The 24,376-nt window shown below is 40.1% G+C and overlaps 1 protein-coding gene across 1 annotated transcript in view; it reads left to right on the plus strand.

The window, feature by feature from the left end:
* The first annotated feature begins 5,393 nt into the window (after positions 1-5,393).
* insra (insulin receptor a) overlaps positions 5,394-24,376 on the plus strand; it is a 44,810-nt gene continuing 25,827 nt past the window's right edge. Inside the window, exons 1-2 of the mRNA XM_088430206.1 lie at positions 5,394-6,441; positions 16,326-16,874. Of these exons, the coding sequence (XP_088286332.1) occupies positions 6,354-6,441; positions 16,326-16,874 (637 nt within the window). The 5' untranslated portion in view covers positions 5,394-6,353. The remainder of the gene's footprint in view (positions 6,442-16,325; positions 16,875-24,376) is intronic.

The raw sequence follows: 24,376 nt of genomic DNA on the forward strand, positions 1-24,376 counted from the left end.
TCTGTCAGAAGGAAGCATATTTTTGCAATTAAGCCTGTCCATTATATAGTACTGCTGTGTATTATTGTAACGTGCTGATGCGAGCAAATTGAGTGAGAGGAGCAGCAGCACTTCGGAGGTGTTAACCTGCAAGATAATCCAAGTAACATTTATAAGACTCTTAAAAGTTAAGCCGTAGCCTGGCTTCAACCCATCATTCTAACACCTGTGTAAGAGCATTCAATTTCCTGTTGCTTTCATATCTGGTACTTCCTGAAAGTAAGTTTGAGCAATTATTAGTAATATCCAGTACATGGTGTTTGACTGGCCTGCAAACCCTCTCCATCCCACCTTTGAGCCGACACTCATCCCACCAGCTCCTGGTACTTATAGCTCTTCCTCTCATTGGCCTCCTCAATGCGGTACGGCGTGCTCAGGGAGCACGACCTGCTTGGTGGACGTTGACATCAGCGTCTGGCCACATTCTCTGGGAACTTTGGGTGTTTCCCCAGATCAACTTTCAGCTCTCAGTCTAGTGCCATAGCTAGCAGGCCAGAGGAAGAGGTCCTGGCAGCATCTGGTGGTTCTTCTCCAGCTCTATAAATTTTGGCGTGGCTAGCGAGTGATGGTGTACCCCGTAGCTTTGTCTCTCCTCAAATTGATGTCTCTTTCATCCAAACACTTGTGGAGCTGAGTTTGAGACAGTTTGAAAATATAGTCCTCCTTTTAACAAACACGCAGGCCTCTCGAACAGCCCTGCAGTTTGTTTTACCCATAATTTGAGGAAATGCTGTAGTTTTACTAATAAACGCCTCTGCAGTGAGTTACAACCACACAAAACAAATCCGCCAGTTTAACTACCCAATGGAAAAGTGTCATGCTAGATTTAGATCACATACTTCAATGGAAGTTGGCGGTAGCGTCACTTGACTGTTCTAAGGGGTGGCGGGTCACGTATTGTGATGCAAACTTGCTGTCATAGCACATTTACCGCACAGGCCTCAATTAGGCCGTTGGCGTCCCAGGGTGGCTCAAAATGCGCGCCACTCCTCAAGCATCCATCCATCACGCGCCTCGTATTTTTCCAACGGGCGCTCGGTGGCAGCAGGAAGGAATCTTGGCCTGGGAAGGGGAAGCGGGGCGCAGAGCGGCGTGCGTTGGCGTCGAGGAAAAGCCCTGGGATGAATCACGCGTGAACTTTATTGTTCTCGCAATCGGGAGGGAGGGCGCGAAGTTGTCGTTCCCATGATGTGTACGCACGCTGCACATGACTTCCTGGCACATGTTAGTAGACGAACCACAGAGATGTGGCAGCTTCACCAATGTTGACCTCTCTCGTACCGCTCTTATCAGTTTTTCGTATTCATCATATTCAGCGAAAAGGAAACAGACAAAAACCAACAAGCACTCTTCTTATCATGCGCCAGCAACTTTCAAAAGTGTTGAAAATTTGGTCATCAATTATGGCCCTTCAAACATCACAAAATAATCTGCCAATTTTAACTTTTTGCCGATACATTGGTAGATACCATGAACCTGTACTTACTGTATCTAAATCCTGGAATTTGTTATCAGGCCATTTTGTGTACCTGCCAATTGAAAACAAAGGCAATACTCTATTCATTTTTACAACCATTGACTAGGTGAGCAATTTAAAGTTGTGCAAGGAATTGACATAAATGTCACTATTTTACACACAGACTAAGTCACAGTTTGTTTCAGAAAATAAAAATCAAGTAACTACTGGGAACAATATGCTGTGAACCAAAAACATTGTTTTTCTTCTTAACATCTTATTTAACATTGACCGCTGCTATTCGCAGGAAATAGCTGCCAGAATGGCTGGCAAATCGCAAAATTCTGCATATAATCGACGCCGGTTTAAATCCTTTGGAAGAGAAAACATCATTTCGATATACTGTATATATTTAATCAATTTGTAAGTATTTATTTTTCAATAAATTGGCATTCGCCTCAAAAATCTCTCATGTTAAAGGATCTGAGCTAAAATGGGATAATCTTGGTAGAAAAATAATGGTACAGTTTATGGGTTTATACCTTTAAAAAGTTATAGTCCATACATGTCACATAAGAAGGTAGATTTGGACTACGGAGCAGACAGAACACGGAAGTGGGAGTATACACAAAAATCCGAACGTAACCACAGTGAGCATCAGAAACGAGAATTAGTCTTGCAGCACTTGACTTGGAAACTAAACTTGTGAAAAGAACTCAAGTTTGGGAATTAAACTTGCGAACTAGAAACCAGGGTGAGAGCTTGAGCAGATAGGACATAGAAGTGGAGAAAGTAAAAAGTCTTTATACACAAAAATCTGACTGAACCATGACTCGGAAACTAAACCTGTAACTAAGCCTGTAGAAAATGCAAAAGCCAACAGTTTTTTAGGGCAATATAAGAAAAGGTTGGAATTTTAAAGTCAAACAACTGCTATTGAGACTGACAGTAAACACAATTTATCGATATGGAATGATATTTAAACTGTAAATTTGTATATATGCTTTCTGTACTCCGATGTCACCTTTTCCCTCTGAATCAACCCTGGGAATATTTTGTTCCGAGCACCACTAAATCCAGACCGCACTCGGTGAAGATTCTCACAGGAAAATCAAAAAAAGCATTGTTGAAAAGCGGAAAGCGAGTCCCCCTTGCACCACTTCCGTGATCCCAGACAGGAACATGGAAAACCGCATCTCAGCTCTTCTCACTTCTCACTTGTTTTTGTTATGTTTGCCGCTATCACCTCGAGCTGCTAATTCTCTAGCTTTAGTGAACGACTTGAGAAAACACGTGCCGGCTTCGGGTCAGGTGAGCTCGTGCGGTATGAGAGGACACAGAGTACCCATGTGAACTTTCTTCCGGGGGCCTCAGATTAACCTCATTATGGCTTTGGGACTATCGACGTGTTTTTTGTGGCTCACACGCAAACAAGTGACTCATGGTCACAGACCAGGCCGGTGCAAACACCTTTGTTTTTGCTTCAAAAAATCAAAAACAACAACTGGACAAAAAAGACCGTAGTTCATCCAATTTCAAGACACCCAAATGCAGAAAGATTGCTCCTGAACATAAGAGCCTCCTCCATATTTCACAGTTGGGACGTGGTTGGTTTTTTTTGGAGGGTCTGCTTTAATTTTACGCCCCTGACTACCATATACTGGAGATGTATTTTACCAAAACGTTCTAGTTTTGTGTCATTCGTCTATAGGACATTCCTCTAGAACAGAGGTTCTCAACCTTTTTCTGTGATGTACCCCCTGTGAAATATGTTTTCAGCCAAGTACCCCTTAACAAGTGCAAAGTATTTGGGGGTATAAAAAAAACCAAACTTCAGTCATCAATTTCTGATTCATTAGACTTTAGAACCTTTCAAACGTCATTTGTATTGGCCCGCAAAAATATAATCAACAAAATATTGGATCATAGAAGAGATCTGTTATCAAACAGAAATTACTTAATAATCAATAAATATTTGTTCTCAAAATAATGCCGGACCTTGGGTACTTGGTTGAAAACATTTCACAGGGGGTACATCACTGAAAAAAGGTTGAGAAAAACTGCTGTAGTACACCATCAGGCAATGCCTGTTAGCTTCCACCCTAATTTGTTTTGAACTTTTGACGCTTTGTTTGTGTCACGAAAATAGACACTGTTATTTGCGACTTCTCATTCGCTTCCAGTCAACAATGCATGCTTCCGTATTGAGCCCTTTATCTCTGTGAGCTAATAAAATGGCTTTTTTTAGCCCTGCACGCGAGGGGACAGAGAATCAAAAAATGCATGGGAACGCCTTTTCCAGGAAGTATCAGCGTCTGACCGTGAGGTGAACATCCGACGTTTACAAGTCCTCAGCGGAAAAAGCGTTGAATTCAGCACGCACCACCGGCGAGGGAAATGGCCACTAGGAAGACAATGAGCAGACGTGCGTGTCCACAAATCTCACACCCGACGTCAATCTCTTGAGACTTTAGCTCAGTGAGCAGGATTAGACAATGTTTTGTCCCCAAAGGATCCACAAATGATTTTTAAAACTGGACAATTATGAGACATTTTTTGAACGAGGGCGGCTTGGTGGAATGGTGTTAGCATGTCTGCCTCACAGTTCAGAGTCCCAAATTCAATTCCTGCTGGCTCTGGCTTTCCTGTGTGGAGTTTGCGTGATCTCCCCATGCCTGTGAGGGTTCTCTCCGACTTCCTTCCACAGTCCAAAAAATGCATGGTACTCTTGGTATATTGGGCACTCTAAAATGTCCTTAGTTGCGATTGGGTGCATGAATCTTTGTCCGTCTGTGTGCCCTGCGATTGGCTGACATCCAGTTCAGGGTGTCCCCCGCCTATTGCCCAAAGACAGCTGGGATAGGCACCAGTAAGCCTGCAAGCCAAGTGAGGATAATCGGCAATTGAAAATTGATAGAAAAATGGATAGATGGATGGATAATAATGACAGTAATGATATAACAACAACAATGACAATAATAGTAACTGATTAACAATAAAAGTTGATCATAATAGGTATACAATGTTAATAAAAAAAAAGCTGATTAATCACTTTGAATGGGTTTTCCTTTTCATAGCCCAATATCGATTCATAATGCCATGAATTGATATGCCACATCAAATACATGGTTGATATATTGGCCTGTCATTTCGATCGAGGTAATGCGTGATTCTAACACAAGGTGACGCAAATCTAATGGTAAACGAGAGCCGTATGGCGTGCACTGTGATGAAAACCAATGTGCTAATTATAAAGTATTGAAAATCATACAAAACGCTCCAATAAGTTACTTGTCAGGACATCAAAGTATACACATATATTGTCATAAGGACCTGTTGTCCATTAATTGGGCCCTCATGTTGAGCTCCGGTAAGCAAGTGCCCTGCTAATATTTTAATAAGTTGTTTTTAGTTCTTCTTCTTCCATTGTGATAAATGAGTAAAAGATGAGGCTACTTGGCGATAAGCATGAGGCTTATCCCGTTAATCACGGGTAGGTTGTCACTACGACAGCACATACATTACACGTACTATTTAATGTGCACACATTGCTGGGTGGTCATAACACTCATAACAGTCATTATGATAATAAAAACAATAATGACAAATACAATTGTAGGAATTATATCAGTAATGGTAATATTTGTAACTAGTTGATAACAACAATCAGAAACAACATGATAATATAAAATTTAACGGTATTAACCGTAATATTAATAGTTGTAAAAATGCTGAATTTGATGAGAACTAGACTTTGAAATTAAGTGTTTGATTAATTGAAGTGTTAATGTTTATTGAGAGTGTGTCGGTAATCCAATAAACTCCAGTCCGCGTTTCCCTGGAAGCCCATCTGCCTCCCTGGCAGCGTTTGTTTACTGCCTGGAAGAAGAAGAAGAATACAAAGAAAAAATAGCCAGCCAACACACACAGCCTGGGAGACAGACAATCTACCTCTGTTTGCATGTGCAATAAACAACGATCGTCGGGATTTGAAGAGCTCCAGAACGGAAGAGCACACGTGTGATTTTGCTCCAGTTGTGGCATGTCTGCCATTTTAACACGAGCAAGGCGACTGGATGGTGTGACGTTCACGTGAAAAGCAAACAAATGCAGACCTGACTTGCTGTCGCGTGGAGCTGCAGAAAATTTCGGTAATCTCAGCGCCCAAGATCGGCTCGGAGTCGGAAGTAAAAACGACGCGCCCCGAAGACAACATTTTGCCATGCTTTGGCCCACGCTTGACGTGTATTCCGGAGACGTGTTGATTTCCCCTCCCCAAACTCACAAGAACGCAACGCCACGCGTACCACCAGCGACTTGGACCTACCACGAGCTACGCTGCACGAAATGACAGAAAAATGCCAATTTTACCAGTAAATTGCTAACATTTATGTGGGTGCAACAGTCCGTTTTAGTAGACAACGTGTGACTGTAAGTGTGTGCTATACAAACTTTTTTTTTTTTTGTATGTATAGCCAGGCTGGCTGTGCTTGGCTACTTTTGACAGCTAGCTTATTAGCTCCAGGTGGCTAACGTTTGCTGCCAGGTAAAGCCGTTTTGGGCTCACTTGCTCGGGAAGTTGGCGCGAGAAACCCGTGGAGGAGCCAGTTCTGACATTAGCTTCATCCACTTTAGCTTGAGTGTACAGTGAACACGTTGGACTCGTTCCTCCGCCCATTTTCCGGGATGTCGTTGATTCATATTTGTTTACTTGCTGGCTTACGCCACAAAAGCAAAACAATTTCCTGAAGAAGAATTACTGCCCCCAACAACAATCGCCTCCTCCCCCCGCACCCCCTCCCTCGCCGCAAGCAGGATTACTCAGGGAGTTTTTGGACGGCTCGCAGCAGATTGGCGGATGGTGCTCGCGCCCGAGTCAGTTATGTGGCTCCGGACTTTGGCTCTTGTTTTGGCCGCGGCTTGCTTCGTGACCACCACAGCAGAGAGTAAGTAACCTCTTAATTGAAAGGGCACATTTTTTTTTCATCCCCCAATAAAATTTGGTTCGAACTAAATTTTAGGTACTTGGGGTGGGCAACATATGGCCCGAGGGCTCAGATTCTCCCATTTAGAATAGTGAATTGAACATTTACATTACAGTATTTACAACAGTCCAGGAATCATTGTTGTATTCATTTACGAGCCAAAAATTGTATTTTTTAAAACACGGCGTCTTTTTTAAAAATATTTTATTTTATATAACAATTAGTTAATTCGATTGTTTCCAAACTTTTTATGCCAAGTAAAAAACACAGTACAAAGCTTTCCAAGTAACACCATAATAACCATTAAAGCATAGTATAATAAGTCTAACTATTCATAAAAGAGCACGATTCTTTTTTTCCTAAATAGCATGTTTATTGTTATTTTATCATTATAACTAACAGCTTAACTAACACCGCACTTAGGCATACAAAAATAAATACAATACAAAATAATTATTCCAATAGAAAGTATTGCATGGAGGTGTGAAAAAAACAATCGGAAAGTATGTTTTTTTTTTAACATTTCATTTCAAAGCACTGAATCAAATTAAACGGAATCATTGCAACTTGAAATATGGCAAGATACATATCAAATTGTCTTGCACCAGTGCGATACATCATATCTTAGAAGTCAATGGCACACACGTATACATACAGTACTGATGAGTTTATTCAAATGTATGTAAAATGAAAAAAAAAAGTTTTTGCATCATACCATTTCAAACAACTGGATTGAATTGAATAGGAATCTCACATAGTCAAATCGAATGAAGCCACTTTCAAATGGAACTTCCTTCAGAAAAAGGAACCGCACCCCATGCAGTGAAAAAAAGTATAAAATCATCTTTTGTAGAGAATCACACTCTTGCTTTTTTTTTATCTTTAACTTTTTTTTAACTGTACTTAAATAAAAGTTTTAAAAAGAATCAAATGATCCTTGCTTTTGCCGATCCCGATATTTAACTTTATAAACCCTGAAAATGTTTTCAATACTGTTTTATCGTAAAAGATTGAACAATAACCGTGAAACAATACAACTGTTTGTTTGATCTGCACATAAAGTAATTTTTCTCCAATGATGAAAAACCTATTAGTCATTTCACAGCCGAAAAAGGCATTGGCTGACATTTTCCAGACCCCTGCGAATGGAGATGAAATTGATGGACAAGATCGATTTTATTTTAAAGGATCAGCCAGCCTTGGACTGATCCTTTATATATGTTGAAAATTAGCACAGATCTCTATTCCGGCAAATCAATTCAATCCATGCACCTCTACCGTGTGCGTTATGATTATTTTGCGTACCACCAGGGAAAGACTGTGGACCACTACTTGAACTTGTACCACACTTTTGAAACAACGGTGTTGATTGACTTAAAATCGCAAAGGTCTCCTCAGGTGCACCTTACCTGGCCACAATTCTCCGGCCTGCTGAATTTCAACAGAACCAAAAGCTGTTTTCCATGTCAAGTTATGGAGAATATCAACTCAATAAAAGCAAAGCTATTAAAATGGAACCTTTATATAGCACTTTCTGCACAATATATCATAGAAAGTGCAATATAAGTGAACTGTTAACCATAATAAAAAGCATTATTATTAATTATTAAAGTGATGAATTTAATGTATCCCTTCTACCATTTTTAGAATGTATTTATTTCAATAATTGGTTCATTAATGAACTCATATATAAGATTAAAAATCAAAACTGCTATATTATTAGAGTATTTCAGCATTCAAATGAACTTTTTGAAGTTTTTACCATACACATACATAAACATTTAGATTTTTCCTTTATCTATGACCCATTCCATCTGTCTGTTTAAAAATGAAGTGGCTGTGGGGGTGAATGTTGGAGTGGGAATTGTAACTCATATGGGACTTGTACAGACCAAAACTGCATTTCATTTTGTCTGAACTCATACCATTCATTAACCAAAACCCAAAAAGGTTCAGATGTTCTAGTTGGCTTTTCTGGATATGGACGTGTAGACACTTCAGATGCATTGAATTTAGACATGTATAGATTGAAATAATTAATTGGGAAAGAAATAACGCCAGCATAAAGCTGAAGCAAGCCAGTGCTACTGTGAGAGACTGCAGTGCTATAACACTATTGCCAGTAGACATTTGGATTGTAAGCCGTGTTGTTTTGGCCGCGGCGACATATTGACGATGTTGTAAGTCACAGGCGCCTCGTGCACGTAAAAAGGCACAAAGGTCGGCCACTTATCGTCTGTTTGTGTCTGTAAACAAAATGTTGTCGCTGTCGCCTTAAGAAGTCTGAGAATGCCAGAGGATAATCGGCTCTTACTTGCTGGCCATGTTAAACTTTTTGTTTTGTGTTGCTAGCTTTCTTTGGGAAGGAATGTGACATTATAAGCTCTTGAGCTGGCGAAATGAATATTTTTGTGTGTGTTTGTGTGTACACACTTATTACCACAGGCTTTTTTTTTTTAAGTGACCACAAACCTTTGCAAATGTCACTTTGTCTTTAGTTAAACACTTAGTACACCTTACGTTGGGTAGCTAGCTATTAAAAGCCACCTCTGCTAATTGTGTTCCAAACCTTTTTCTGCATCATCTTGAAATGTTTACCACCCTTCGTTAAATGTCAACAAAGAGTTTCTGACATCTACTGGAGTCTTCTGACTTGCCACTGTTTGCTGTCATGCCGGATGCAAGTTCATAGGGTATTAGTAAAAAAGTACATGGATCGGAGCAGACAGTAAAGTTATCTTGAAAAAATAGCTTTCTTCTAAATGGTAAATCAGCAGGGGTCTGCATTTCTGCATCACTGTAAAGATTGGATTGAATTTCACATGACAGTCTTTGCTCAAACATGCAAAATAAGTATTGACATTTTTATGTGTTAAGATGATTCACTTTTCTCTTTGACCTCTTTTATAGACATGAATTGTATAGGAAAAAATGGTCCTATTTCAAACATGTTTGTATTATAAAATGTCTGCATCGAGAAAAGTTTTTATTGCTCTTTGGGAGTTGCTTCATTTTTTATCATTTGGCCTTATGGGAATTTTTACAAACATTTTTAAAATGTGCCAATATGTGTGGCAAAAATATATATCTTGGCCGGGCTGCAACCTTATTCGTAGTAAACAAACAAACATTTTCTGAGTCATTAAGTGAAATTGGGTAATTACCAGTCTTAAAGGTGCCAGAGCACTGTGTTCACATGGGTAGCGCTAAATTGTGAAAGTTGCGAAATTTTGTCAGTGGGTGTAGGTAGGGCTTCCAGCTTTCACAATTTGACTCTGGATACCTCTAATTATCAGGCACTTTTTTGTTTGTTTCAAATAAAAAAAATATCCCACCCCTTATCCACTATATACAGGAAATTGAATGGGGGAGGGGATCTGAGTGCAATGTGGCTGGGCCTGTTGGGCACCACAGTAAATGCCATCTGCAGTAACAAGCACGTTGTTAAATTAACACCTTGTTGACAGCATCATTAAAACCCAACATTATTTTCCTCGTGCAGTACTTAAAGCCAGACAGTGTTAATTTGCAGTCACGCAACGTAACGTTTAGGCCTGTCACAACTTATTTTTAGAATGCGTTATTGACATTTCCACCGATTATTTTAATTTTTGCGCATTTGGAGGCAGCACTCCATCATCAAAGCATGAAAATACACTTGTCTACTGGTCTTCATATCCTCATATGTGACACATGCAGTAGCTCGTCAACATGCGCGCCAGAGGCTAATGCCATCAGTGAATGATTGTCTATACATCCAAGAAAACCACTCTGCTTACCTTTTGGTTTTGACATATTGTTTCCTACGCTGTCTGGGAGTGCCCATACTTTGCAAGCATACAACCAATTTCTTTGTGGAATATAAATTAAGCAGAAAGTGACTTTCTTTTGTCATTGAAGGTCACCATTTTCAACACAAGGATAATAAGAAAGGGGCATACCCTTTCTAGAGCTATGCTTTATCACCTTCAAACAGTTTTTCAGTAGGAATTACTTTTTTGTTCATCACTAAATATTATTGATTGCCACTTTAAAAGCTCGCTTAGAGACTGGTTTTCATGGTTTAATGGGACAATGTGTAATACTTAGAGGGGTGCACGCGCATGCTGCACGCGCATGCTGCTCGCGTATGCTGCACCCGCACTATAGTTAGTTACCCCAGGCTTCCGCGTACATAAGGAAGCCATATCTAGGTGTGAGCAATTTATCGGCACTGGATGTGGGCAGGGAACCGACAAATGACGGCTGATACAAACTGTGCAGTATTGCATAGCGAAAATCAAGCGCTAACAGCACTTTTCCTTAATGCAACACAAATACACTCTTTCCAGTCAAGTAGAATGAAGGACAGTGATCCAGCCACACGAGGGTTAAGTCCCAAACCAATCTTCTGCTCCATTGTTGGGAGACTTTTATTTTTTATTTATTTATTTTTTTAATTTACTATCAGGATACAGACCCTTTTCCTTTTTCCATTTTCATTTGTCATTGGCACACAACAAGCAAATTGACGTCCAAAACACAATTTGAATTATGTTTGTGAAAGTTTTCCTCCCTTGCTTTCCGTAGCTGAAAAAACATAACTGGGTTTATCAACATTTGCTTAATCAAGTATGTTTTTTCAAGTTTATTGCTAAGAATGTCCTTCATAACCAGGAAGTGGAAAACTAATGAACTAGCGAAGCAAATCATTGGCTGCAGTGAAGACAATCATATCACGTTGTTGTAAAAATCTAGCTGAGTTGTACGGAAAGCAGAGAGAACAGCGAAACCTTGAAAAGGGAAGTGTCGCAATCATCTGACAGTCTGTGTGTGTTCCCGCGTTATTGGGGCCTCTCAGAGGGCCCCCCATGCACTAAACCGGCCTAACGTGCTACCCCACCAGCCATCCACCTCCCCTGGCGGGCACACTTGCCGCCGTAAATAAAGGAATGGCAAGTTGTGCGTGGAAATGTGTGACACCGACGTGCGCCTGCTTGAATGCGTTTAAATTTAGCATAGTCTTGTGACCTGCTTTGCTTTGTACTTTTAGCCCATGCTCAAACGTGGCCTGCTAATGGTTCATTGATGATTTTCAGACCCATCGCCAACAGCTTTGTTTTCCAGTCTGCCCTTGTATGGAGATCTCACCCCATCCCCATGGCAACCTATTATGAGCGCGCCTCTGTCGCGCAGGGGAATGTCCTAAACTTGAAACAATTTCGAGTGCCACCTGACGGATTTCCGGGAACAAATTAATGCTGTGACTGCCGAATAAATTTAGGATTATTTATCCTGTGCATCAGATAGTTTTCTCACACATTACCCAAATTGCATCACTTTACACTCACTCGCAATGATTGCTTGGCAATTTGTTGATAGGAGAGGCAGGTAGTAAGCCATACTCAGCAAAGTTAGTTGGAGAGGCTTCAACTTGCGTGACAAGCTAAGCGGGAAAATGATTTGCTCCACATACTATAATGAGGCTTTAACTTGTTTAGTGCTACTTTGCTTGTCATTTTCCCTTGACAGTAAGTGGTAAAATGGACGCTTCCTAATATGGGTGGATTTTTTTCAGCTTAATTTGTATTCCACAAATGTAATACTAATCATAATGTTGTGTTGGGATGACTGGATGTGCATTGAACATACTATTGTTAAGAACATTTTTGACATGACGTCCCCTTTAATAAATTGTGTTGAGAGCCCTCATTTTTGAAAAGAAAAAAAAATGCTTCTTCAAGCATCTTCAAGGATTAAATTCACAGATTTCTCAGCTTATACTATTTTTTGTGATGGCAACACCAGTAATGGGGAAAAAGAACATGTTTCATGATCATATTTCAGGGAAACATGATGACTTGGGAATCATGTCTCTGCTTCCAACAATATGATCAATTCAATCTTTAACTATGACAGGATTCCATTGTGTCATCATCAGCTGGGTGTTTTTCTACTATATTTTAGTTTTATTGTACAGTGGTTAATCTTTCACACTTGTATGACAGTTAAAATGGATCTGTTAGCCACTCGTATAAGAGTTCCCTGTGTGTTTTGCTCGAGGCGGCTCACGTTGCCACAACTTGCAATGCAGCCATTTTGTGCCTTTGGCGCACGTCCTTTTAGATTTACGATCCCTGGCAAAAGTTGCTTCTAATTGTTCGCACATGGACGAGCTCAATTTTTTTTCCAAATTCCCTGCTCGCGCATTCGAGCCGCCATGTTCTTGTTTCCAGTGAGCTTAGCTATCAATGGCTTAGATTGGCCATTGCTAAAAATACTATCCCAGCTGAAAGTGAACACTGATAGGAGCGATGGCTATGACTTAGTCGCCTTGTGCACAGGGTCACTCGGTGCATGCTTTACGAGCAGTCGCGTCTCCTCTTATTGTACATTTGTCCATTCACTCCTTTGGTGTGGACTAGATATCTGACTTCTTTGGGGCTCGCAACAATTTTTGCACCCAGTTTTCTGGCTTTTTTTTTTTTAATTCACCCATCTTGTTCCCTTCACATTCAAAGTCCCATATTTATTGTTCTTGAGCCAATTATTTGTGGATGCATTTGGAGTAAAAATATTTGTATGTTCTCCTTTTGAGGCAGCTGTACACTCTTATTACTAGGGATGGTACGAGACACAGATTTTGGCATTTTTTTGTGTCTATTACCTTCACGTTTGGTGGTGTGTTTTATTGTTATGCAGAGCAGTAACACGTAGCATAGTCTCCCTTGGTACAACAGCCCAAAACAACAAGAAAAATCTTGTGCTATGCAATGATGACAAATTTTGTGACGTTCTATTCTTGTGAGAGCAGCTCGTACAATAAATTGTCCCAACTCTCCTTATTGTTCTTTTTTTTCCAAAAGTATTTGATTTTCATAAAGCATTTCCTTTCATGTCAGTAGCTGAGGCTAAAATTTGAGAGTATGTTTTTTGTAGGAAAAGAAAAAGAAAATAGTATCAGTACTTTTGTAGATGAGTACTGACACTCAAAGTGTTATTGCATCTTTTTTTTTTTTACATAAAAAAATGTAACATTTTCCACAACAATAATTCGGCTTCTATTCCAGCAACTTGTCAAGTCAAATTTATTTGCATAGCCCTTAATTACAAAAACATCAAAAGACCTTCACAAGTTCATAGTAACTTGACGTCGTCTTTGTGGTAATTATACAAACGATTTAGCCTTCCTTTCCCCTTGGAATGTACTTTTAAAAGTAAAGCGTTAAATGAATCACACAGTGTAAATGCTCTTGTAAAGCTTGTTGTTTATGTACCAAGTTGTTCTGTTATGCAAGAGACAGTGTCAAAGGAGGTCTCTGCCATAAAGCGGTGCATGCCTTTCGCCACCTTACGCCTGACCGGTTGACCCCGTGCACCGGCTCACCGGTGGCTGCCTCGGTAAACAAATACGCAGCCGCATGCCTCCAGATGTACATTCGTGAACTGTAAGGTGACCCTGGAATGCCCCAAGTTGCACCTGCATAGCCAATTACAGACAGCAGATTAGAAGAACAAGAAGTGGGATGGATCAACATTTATCCACTACTGGAAAAAGTGACTGTGTCGTTCAATTGATCAGACGTGCGCAACGCGTTTAATCTCACCAGGCGATTGGCCTATCCTTGTTTTTGAGCCTTACATAAGCTCTTTATCGGTGCGTTGACGCTATCATCTCCAGTTCTGCTACCACAGGACTTCATGTTTTCCTCAGCTAGGCCCCCATGTTGTGTGGTCTCAGCTTATAGCACAGTGTAAAAAAAGCAATTCTTATTAATTTGATCTGGAAAAAAAAAGAAACAGTTTCAGTTCCCTTCAATGTGCACAGTTATCAGTGATGAATGGACTTTACAAAGGCAACTGTCCTCCGCTGTATGTCAGTTTACACCTCCACATCGTACATTAGTGTCTGATAATTGGGCATTTCTTTCAGAATCCATCCCGCCATGTGAAATTATTTGGAGACATAACGGGCATAAATAGAATCAGAATGTTACCCATCTATTGACTGTAATTTCACAAATATGGCTATTTGGAATTCTTCCTCTATTTTTCGCCTTTTCTTGTGTCTTTAATTTTTTACCTTTTCCAGGAACCCACTCTTGTGATTAATAACATATTCCTTGAAGTGAGTGACTGTAGCGCCACCTATTAATAGCATATCCTTGCAAACTTCCTTTTTTCTATCATTTGTAGCTTACATATGGAAATATCCTTATAAACTCAGGAGTCGCAACTACATCTGACCACTTGCTTTCTTTGGTGTGGCTTCCCAGTACCGCTATCTGGAATCCCCACCACAACAGCATGCCATTTTCACCAAATGTGACTGACAATGTGACTTTTTTTCAGACAAATATGTATTAGCTAACGAGTGCCCTAAGGCTTCTTACAAAGTCAGAGAGGCGACCACAATTAATCTCTGGCCCGACGAAGAACCTCACTCGCATGGCAGAGTTCCACGGTTGCCAGTGACTTAGCACCAGAAAGGCAGTTGCTAAACAAAAATGTCAACAAAGACCGTCTGCTTTTCATCATGGCCAGAGAAATGGCTGCATATTTTGCGATGAAATATTCCCTCGAATTACCAAGAGATCTATTATTCTCCCACATGTCTGACTCCTTTCACTCTGCTTTTCCAGAGCAGACCTCTTGCCCAAGGCCTCTGTCACTTTCAGTAAGCCACTGGTCAACAATCATGCATTATACTACCATGTAATCTCCATTTTCCCTATTATTTAGGAAGCAAACGTGAGTGGTAAGCAACCCTGTCTGATAGCCTATGTTTTCGCATGGTTCATCTATCAACACAAAGAATTCCTACAAAAACATGTTGAAAATAATCAAATTCACATTAAAAATGTAACGTGCAATGTTTTTACATTCCATATGATGATTTTTTTTTACATTTTTTTTTTTTACATTTCATACGATTAAAATGTTATTTTTTAATCAAAAGAAAAAAATTAAATTAAGTTATAAAAAAATCTGAAATTTGGGGGAAATTTTGAATATTTACCTGGTTTTTGGAAAAAATGCACAATTTTAAGTCTTCATTTTGTGAAATTTGTTATTTTTTACTTTTTACTCAATTTTACAATATTTAAATATTTTTCTCAATGAAAAGTCAAAACCTTATGAAAAAAGTTATTTTGTTTTTTTTCCCTTTCGAAATCATGATTTTCACAATGTCTTCCAAGATTCAAGTTGTATTATTGTTATAAAGTTAATTGCAAAGTTGCGTTTTTCTTCTAAATAAAAATGTCAATTTTTTTTAAAAAGTTTTTTAAAAAGTTTATTTTTGTGTAAGTGTCAGATGTATTATGTTGTGTCTTTCATTGTTGACAAGTTTTATTTTTGAGGAAATGTATTTAATCTATTTGATGTAATTGTAATAGTTCTGTAAACAATCATAATTTTATAATATTAGTCATTTTTAAATGAATAAATAATATAATATAATTAACATAATAATATAATTAATATTTTTTGTAATTTTACAATAACTTTGTAAATAGAGGTAAAATTCCCTGGAAAAAAATTCTAAAATTCATAGGAATAAAGTTTAGGATTTTTTGTTTTGTTTTTTCTTTTCAACTTTTACATTTATCACTTGTAGTGAGTGGCCTTTACTTTAGAGAAATGAAAGGTGTGAATGTTGTGGTTTCACAAAATTATTTTTTATTCAAAGCGTCATGTTGTAGTTTATTTATATTTTTAAATCACCCCCTCAAAAGCATACCGATCACCTTGTTTGCTCGCCATACTTTGCTGCATTGTTTTCTGTAGCAAAGTGCAAGGCAGACTGGTGTGACTATTACCTTTGTGTTCTTACCTTAATTGTTCTCTATTTGCATTTTCTCCAGTCTGTCCGAGTAAGGACATCCGTAACAATGTGACTAACCTCAACTCGCTGGCCAACTGCACGGTGATCGAAGGCCACCTGAAGATCATCCTCATGTTCGGGACCAAGGCCGAAGACTTCCGGGGACTGACGTTTCCCAAGCTGATGGTGGTTACCGACTACCTGTTGCTGTTCCGCGTGTACGGCATGGAGAGCCTCAGCGACCTGTTCCCCAACCTGACGGTGATCCGCGGCAACAACCTGTTCTTCAACTATGCCCTGGTGGTCTTCGAGATGCTTCAGCTGCGTGAGCTGGGCCTGCACAGTCTCATGAACATCACGCGGGGAGCCGTCCGGATCGAGAAGAACCCGGACCTCTGCTACCTGTCCACGCTGGACTGGTCCAAGATCCTGGACTCAGTGGAGGACAACTACATCGTGGCTAACAAGAACGACAGGGAGTGTGGAGACGTGTGCCCGGGGGCGTCCGTGGGGAAGACCACCTGCCAAACCACCACCATCAACGGCCACTTCAGTGAGCGCTGCTGGACGCAGAAGCACTGCCAGAGAAGTAAGTTTTCGTCTGACTACTCAAACCCTTTATACAGTAAAGTAAAACTACCTGCACTTTGAAGAGGTTTGACCTATCAGTCAAGAGATGAAAGAAAGATCTTACAATATGTGCCCATAGTCTTGTTACTTCAGCTACATCCTTTTGGTCCAGAAAAAAAAACAAAACATTCAGGACAAATAAAACTTGTATGAAATAACGTAAGTGAAAATACGTGAGGCATAGTGGGAGCCCAGTTAGTATATCCACCCCACAGCGCAGAGGTTGTGAGTTTGCTTCCGACTCTGGCCTTCTTGTGAAGTTTTTTTGTTCTACCCATGCCTATGTGGATTTTCTCTGGATACCCCAGTCTCCTCCCACATTCCAAAAATATGTGTAATAGATATATTGGACACTCTAAATTGTCTTTAACTGTGTTTGCAAGTATGACTGGTTGTTTGTCTTTGTGTGCCCTGCGATTGGTGGGCAAGCAATTGGGGGTGTACCTCACATACAATATTTATGCTCTTAATATTTAACCATCGACGACTTAGCAGGGCACTTTTATTTCCATATTTTTTCAACCAGAGGTTGTGTTTTGATGATCTCTCTATAGCACGCACCCTTTTGTGTCTGCGTAAGTGGACAAACATCTAACATACATACAGTAAGTTAAAGACATTCCTTTTATTTTACACTGGCGGCACACATCAGACAGCTGTGGTGGCTCACACACACGCGACAGGTCTATGAGCCACGAACACTCCTAATTTTCAGCCACAGACTCATTTTCAGCCGCACACTCCAACACACCTGCGCTGCCAAAACAACAAAATACAAAACACATACAATGGCTTTTCTTAGCCTCACAATCAAATGTGTTATATTTATGTCAAGGTCTCATTAGACCACAAAACTCATCAATAATTATGCTCACCTACGGTAACAGGTTTTAATTACAGCTCTGGCGTCTGTGCCAGACAGAAAAACCTCTTGCCAGGTGGCAGTTTTACATTGCTGCAGTGTCAACTAAAAAGCTATGGGCATTCTTCCTATGCAGTATAAATCATTATAAAAATGTAGTATGGTAATTTAGTTGTATGTCAAAAACTGCTGTAATGTTCAAGCCACATTTTGTCTTGAAATTTTGGCTCGAGTCAGAATTTTACTCTTACTTATAATATTTACCACCATAAGAATGAATCACCATAACAATCCTCTTCAGAGAGGGGATCACAAACACAGGTGGAAAAACATGGCCAAAAGTTTTTAAAATTGAGGCCACTGTGTTACGCAAGCGAAGGTGCCGGGACAGCACCCTCGTGCAAGATTCTTCCGAGAAATTGAACTGTTTGGCACTGCGCACTGTTGCAGTGCAAGCCAAACCTTTGTACTGTATTTCGTCTGAGCACCTTCTAAAGTCACATTGCGGGAAGCCACGGTAATGGTGAGAGGAGCCATCGATGGGCTAACTAGCCAAGCGTGGCGTCACATTAAGATCCAAATACGTACAGTGGAAGCTCCACTGAAATAGAAAGTACTAAAGCAAACACCAGCACATGACACAACGCCAGCATTGCAACACAGCTAACTTTAGCCAATGCTGTGATTCATCATCATCAACGACAGACGGTCATTAATTATTTTTGTTCTGCACAGTTAACCCAATGTGGCTTTTATTTGGTCTAACCCTATGTGACTTTTATTTGGTCTAACCTTGATGAAGCAACTTGATACACACTACTGGCTTCATTTGAGATGTAGTAAAGCACAGCTCAATCAAAGTGTGGAAATAAGTTGATCAAATGGAGACAACTTAATTTGGAAAGGCGATCTGGCAAGACAGCCGCACATAATTAAGTTAATTCATCTTATCTATAACCAACGGTCTTGTAGTATGCTTACAAATGAAAACTTCCGATAGAGTGAAGTTACAATAACCAAGTGAACTAGACGTAACAGGTTTGAAATTTGAAAGCTGCATTCTCGTGCAACCCATATTGTCGCTGGCTGGCGTTCTGTTGACTGTGTTATTTGTATGAGGACAAAAGCCGGTATTTGGTTTATAGCAGTAGGTGGCATGAGGGGCGTGACTGCTTCTTATTGTCCATCATTATTGCTGGCTTTGCAGCGCATAAATTGTTCTTTTTGGAGACAAATCCCCTTCTGGAGTAATTTGTGATAATTGTGGTGGTTGTCTGCGACGTTAATCCTTTTGCATATCCGTCACATCCATGTGCACTTTTCCCTCGGCGAAAGGACGAACACTATTTTGACTCGACATTGTCGTCGCCTCTGCGATCTACAGGGACCAGCAGTACACTTGTGACCCACATCTGCAAAGTTGCTGATCCAATTATTCCCAACCCGCTTTGTCACTCAGCAGTTGTTCGGCGAAGCCGACGCCAGCTGCTGCCCTCTCATGTTTAGAAAACGGAGGCAGTGTAAATTGCTGGATGTGAGCCAAATGTGCAGCCCCCCCCCCCCCCCCCCCCCTTCCCCCCGTGGGCGATTGACTGGTTGACGAATGAATCAAATATGATTCAAGTAGGATTTTCTTTGGTTCAGTAAACAATCCCTCGAAGAGATTTGCTGCCAATAGGCGTCAAGGTTTCATTTCAGCAACAATTGGTTCAGACCAGATGTTGACCCACATGCACATATCTCCAGTCGTGTGCTTGCCACAGTCCCAGATGAGCCTTAACCGCAGTGTTACTCTTTCTTTGGGGAATTGGTGGAAGACTGAGAAGATGAGCGAAAGCCTAACAAAATATGATACGTGAAAGTAAAGTGCAATGAGCAGAGGCTTATGTTGAAGGCTAGCTCAATATGCCCAAGCTTATTTAGATATGCTGCCTCATTTATTGCAGAGGTTACGTTCTCAAAACTGAACACAGTAACCAAAATCCACAAAACAGAAATGGACCTTTTTTTAAAAATGTTATTAATTTGTTTAATTTTAGTTTAATTCTTTTGTCTTGAAAAAGAAAAACCATAAAATCAATACTTTTTTTGACTGGTCCAATTTCGGAGGAAAAACATAAAGGAAAAATAGCAAAGTAAACCTACGATACCTTCAATAGATATGGTCATAAATGAAAATCCTTGGAGTAGAGGTTATATTTAAATTGCTATTTTTTGACTGGTCTGACTTAAAAACATGAAAAATTGCCCCAAAAAATAGCCACGTAAACATACAATTGAAAAAAGAGGTCATACAGTATATGAAAATCCGCAAGCGTGAATCTGCAAAAACAGAATCAACAGATAAAGCAAGGGAACACTGCACCTGGAAGTTTAACTGCTTGATGGATGCAAGATAGACAGAAGTCTCCTGAAACACGCGCGGGTCTATCGAGATTTTTCGCAAGATATGTGAAACCTAGCTAGAGATGTTATGCAAGAGGTAAATGAGATATGCTGAAGCCCCTAGAGATGCAGTACGTGGAAATCTAAAGATATGTCGACGTAAGGCGAGGAATTTGTGTTTACATAAATGAATGATCAAATTGAATTGCATCTTATCTGGACAAAAGTTTCTCATAGTACAACAAGGAAAAAAAATCATTTGATTAAGTTTAATTAGATGCTCCTGTGAAAAAGCACTGTATCTACATCAGGGATCACTGTTGTGGTACCTGTGTTATGGTTTCTCCTTAAACATCCAAAAGTTTTAGTTTTTAAATTGTAAAATGGTTTGCTTTAAACAGGTTCTAGCTACGCATTGCGGCCAAAGGTAACGGGATTCAGGTCAGTGATTGCGGCAGTTAGCACAAATCTGACAAAAGCATTGTAAGGTTTGTGGAAAATTAATGAAATTACAGTTTGACATACGTAGACGTAGCCAGATCCAGATAAGTAGAAACCAAACTGGATGTCTTGTGAAGTATCTAGGATCAACATTCCGCAAAACATCTACTTCTACAGGCTTATTTCCAAATTGTACGACTTGAGAGCCATAAAAATGTGGAATTTTAAAAAGAATTTCTATAAAATCTTTTTGCTCGTTCACAATGTAACAATACATGGCTGTTTAATAACAAGGAGCTTAGGCACCTGTTGAAAGAGTCATTGGGTCACACTCTCAAAACAAAAGAACTTGACTCCAGATCTCCAGGACTTGACCTGGCTTAGCACCCATGTTAGGAGTCACAACCCTTGTGTCCCCTCCTTTCTCTGTCCCTCCTGCTTCTTCCGCAACTGGGTAATTTTAGCTACAACCGGAGTGACCGCAACAGATTTCTCCCCTTCCCTTTTGTGGCTGAATAGCATGTATCCTTTGGGCAAAGTGACAAAGCAAGGTTCCAGGTGACCCTGGTTTGCTGTGCTGATTAGGTTTGGCCTCACGCCCATGAATGTTTCTATGTGAACGCGTGCCATGTCAACAGCGGCCACTCCGGCTAATGTTGAGATATGGTCTTGCTGATTGTACTTGTGGTCCCCGCTAGTCACAACTCTGATTGAGTCGTCTTACATCCTATTAGTAATGTTGAAGGCAACCTGCTGTTAGCAAAAGCAAACTTGGGCAATGTTCATCTGAATAGCCTGACTGTGTCAATTAGTAATGTCTCAGCTTGGACAGGCTAATGAATTTCCTCCATTAAATATATGAATGCCTTTTCTGAGGGTTGAAGTCCTTCTGTAAGTCATACATACATAATAAGTTATACAATTAATCAGTTCTGTTGAATGATTTATTCAAAACACATACATGTCAGTATGATAACTGATTTGGTTTTGTGTCTAGCATCAAAATATGATGCCATCATAAAATCTTTTAACTGCGATTCTTTGAGTACCTTTAACATTCTTAACTGTCAAACATACACAACGTGATACAATTCCTTTGACAAGTGGTGTTACTTATATTGCCAGTCCTTTTAAGTTTTTATTTTTTATTTTTATTAAATAGCAAGAGTAACATGTCAGAAAAAAGGCCAAAAAGTTTGATTTTTTTTTTTTTTTTTTTCCCCCAAAAGTAAAAAAGAGGAAGTTTTATTTTGATTCAAAACAAAGATAATAATTCTGCTTCCTTTGAAAACTACAGAAACGGACACATATTTACTTGAGAGATGCTAGTTCAGAGGACTTGATTAATTTAACCAAATCTGCAAATAATCGATTTGTAGTTGATAAATCGTTGCAGCTCAACTTCACACTGTCAAGAGATTTGAACACTTCACCTCAAAACTGTGAGGCAGACATGCTAACCACTTCTACTTTGGCGGTTCCAATGTAGCAACGAGCAAAGTGCTCCGTACTCTAGTTATTGGTAGTTTCTCGTTATTTGGTTACTCCACTCAATACCTCCAGGGTATCCTAGCAATGGGTCCTATCTTCTTGTTTACACTACTAATCTTTGTTTGCTATCTCTTGCTTGCAAGGAAAATTAAAAGAGCACCTACTGTACATCTTCCTCCATGTTTTTGTTTTATTAAAACCTATCTTAATTACGCTCCTTGGGCTTGAGTTGATATACCCCAGGAAGACATTTGCCAGCACATGTTGAACAATTTACGATTTTCTGCTGATAAATACCCTATGGACAGAGGATGAGATGAAGATGTTCATCATGTATGGACCGAGATGGAGCTTTCCAGGGTCACGGTGTATTCATAAGGCATATCGATCACACATAACTTGTGTGCGGGGTTTAAGTATTGTTTGGCGTTGCTGCTAGGAGACCAACGAAGAGTAACAGTGTGGTGTAACTGCCCATGAAGCCATCCGTCACTCTCTGGAGGAAGGAACAGCGGGGTCAGCGGTCACTGTAGTGGACGAGGACACTTCACAAGGCTGCCAAAAACTCTGGTTCCTTTCTCCCACACGAGGCTACTACCATCATCCTCAGTGGCGCCACTGCGTTTTCCCCACTCCAGACGTAGTTGTTGAGATTGACGGAGTGTTCATCCTGATCATTCCCCATTTTAGTAGCACCATTTCCGCAGCAGGGTTATGAATGGACGTGAGAGCCAACAAGCGGAACTAAACACTTTTATGATAGCTGTGGATGTCAGGAAAGTCAGTCACTTATAAAGAATGCTTGGGAAGATTTGAGGTTTACAATGCTTGATCAGTATGGGATGCTAGGAAACTCGTGACCTAAAGAAACAAAGAACGCATTTGTCTTGTCCGCACTGGTAGCCCTAAATTATATTTTGTCATACTCCGAATGCGGAGGGGGGGGGGATTTCAACAGATTTTCAGTCTCAATGCCTTGGTCGCTTAAATTTAACAACGTTGAACATTTTAAAACTTTGATTGTGATGCCCATCCCTCATTGTTTTAATAGCAACAAATGTGGCTAGAGTGAGACCATTCCATCGCAATATGCGGTGGCAAGCCATCCAATAGTCAGAATGACACTAGCTTCAGCATATTTGTGTGGCCTGGCAGTAGCGATGTAAGCGCATGTGCGAGTGAATAACGTCATTACACTTGTGAGTGTGCTCTGCTGCATTGAAGTGTGCAATGTAAAATCGCCAACTCTTGCACTTTCGCACACTCGCAATGTACACTTCAATACTCATCCCAAATCAAAACTCTATTAATGTCACAAGAGGTGCTATTACAATTCTGACTAAACTACACCTAAAGATGCATTTTTGATTTTTCCATTCATTGTGGCGCGGTGCTGATATCAAACTAAAAAATCACATATTTGACATCTTTGCAATACTTTCCCTTTAAAGACCCAAATGCCGAAAATCTTGAATGATATGACAGTTTTCATCATTGAGGTATTTACAGTTGCTATCCATTGTCATTTTTCTTGATGGGCTATATACTGTAGTATGGTTATTTTTGTAGACTTTGACTTACTTCATGACTAATTGGGACTACAGCGCTCTACTGTGAGGAATTACATTACATATTAATGTTATTTGAGGATGAATGATGTGGTCCCTACTGCTAAACTGATTGGTTGTTGAGATGACAATTGCCCAGAATGTAAGCACACTGTAGGTGTACATGCAAGTGCTGAGTAAGGCGAAAACAAACACGCCCAACTGAATCAGTACATTTGAGTGTCTTGAAGTTCATGTGGAAAGTGCTTGGTCTCACTCTCTTAAGTGTGCTGCAAACTATTCTGTTAGCCCCAATCCCCCCCGTACACATGCACACACAGCGTGAGTGCTTCCCTCTGAGCTGACTTCACCGCTCTGGCACTTGCCAAGAGCTGCACCCTGCGAACTCTTCGCTGTACACCTACTGGAGCCAGTCCCGTGGAATCCCAGACATTTCAGGCATCCAGCTCAAGCCGGGCAGACAGGCGTTTTTCGTCACCAGGCGTGCACTGGCCACAGCCTTTCTTCCCATCTGAACCGTGATTTTACTGTTGAGTTATTCTTCGATGCAGACTGATGTATTTTGTAATGTTTAGGTTCTATCAATCTTATGCAGGTGTCCAAACTCACCAAGCCTTTGAATTTAACCTTCAAATCGGGCCTTCTTTTGCATGGAGTCAAGTCACTGCGGTCAAGATGACAAAGTCAGCCTTGAGTTGGGTTTTTATTAACCAA

Source organism: Hippichthys cyanospilos, chromosome 12 (genome assembly GCF_059441005.1).
Source record: "Hippichthys cyanospilos isolate Australia breed blue-spotted pipefish chromosome 12, RoL_Hcya_1.0, whole genome shotgun sequence".
Lineage (NCBI taxonomy): Eukaryota > Metazoa > Chordata > Actinopteri > Syngnathiformes > Syngnathidae > Hippichthys > Hippichthys cyanospilos.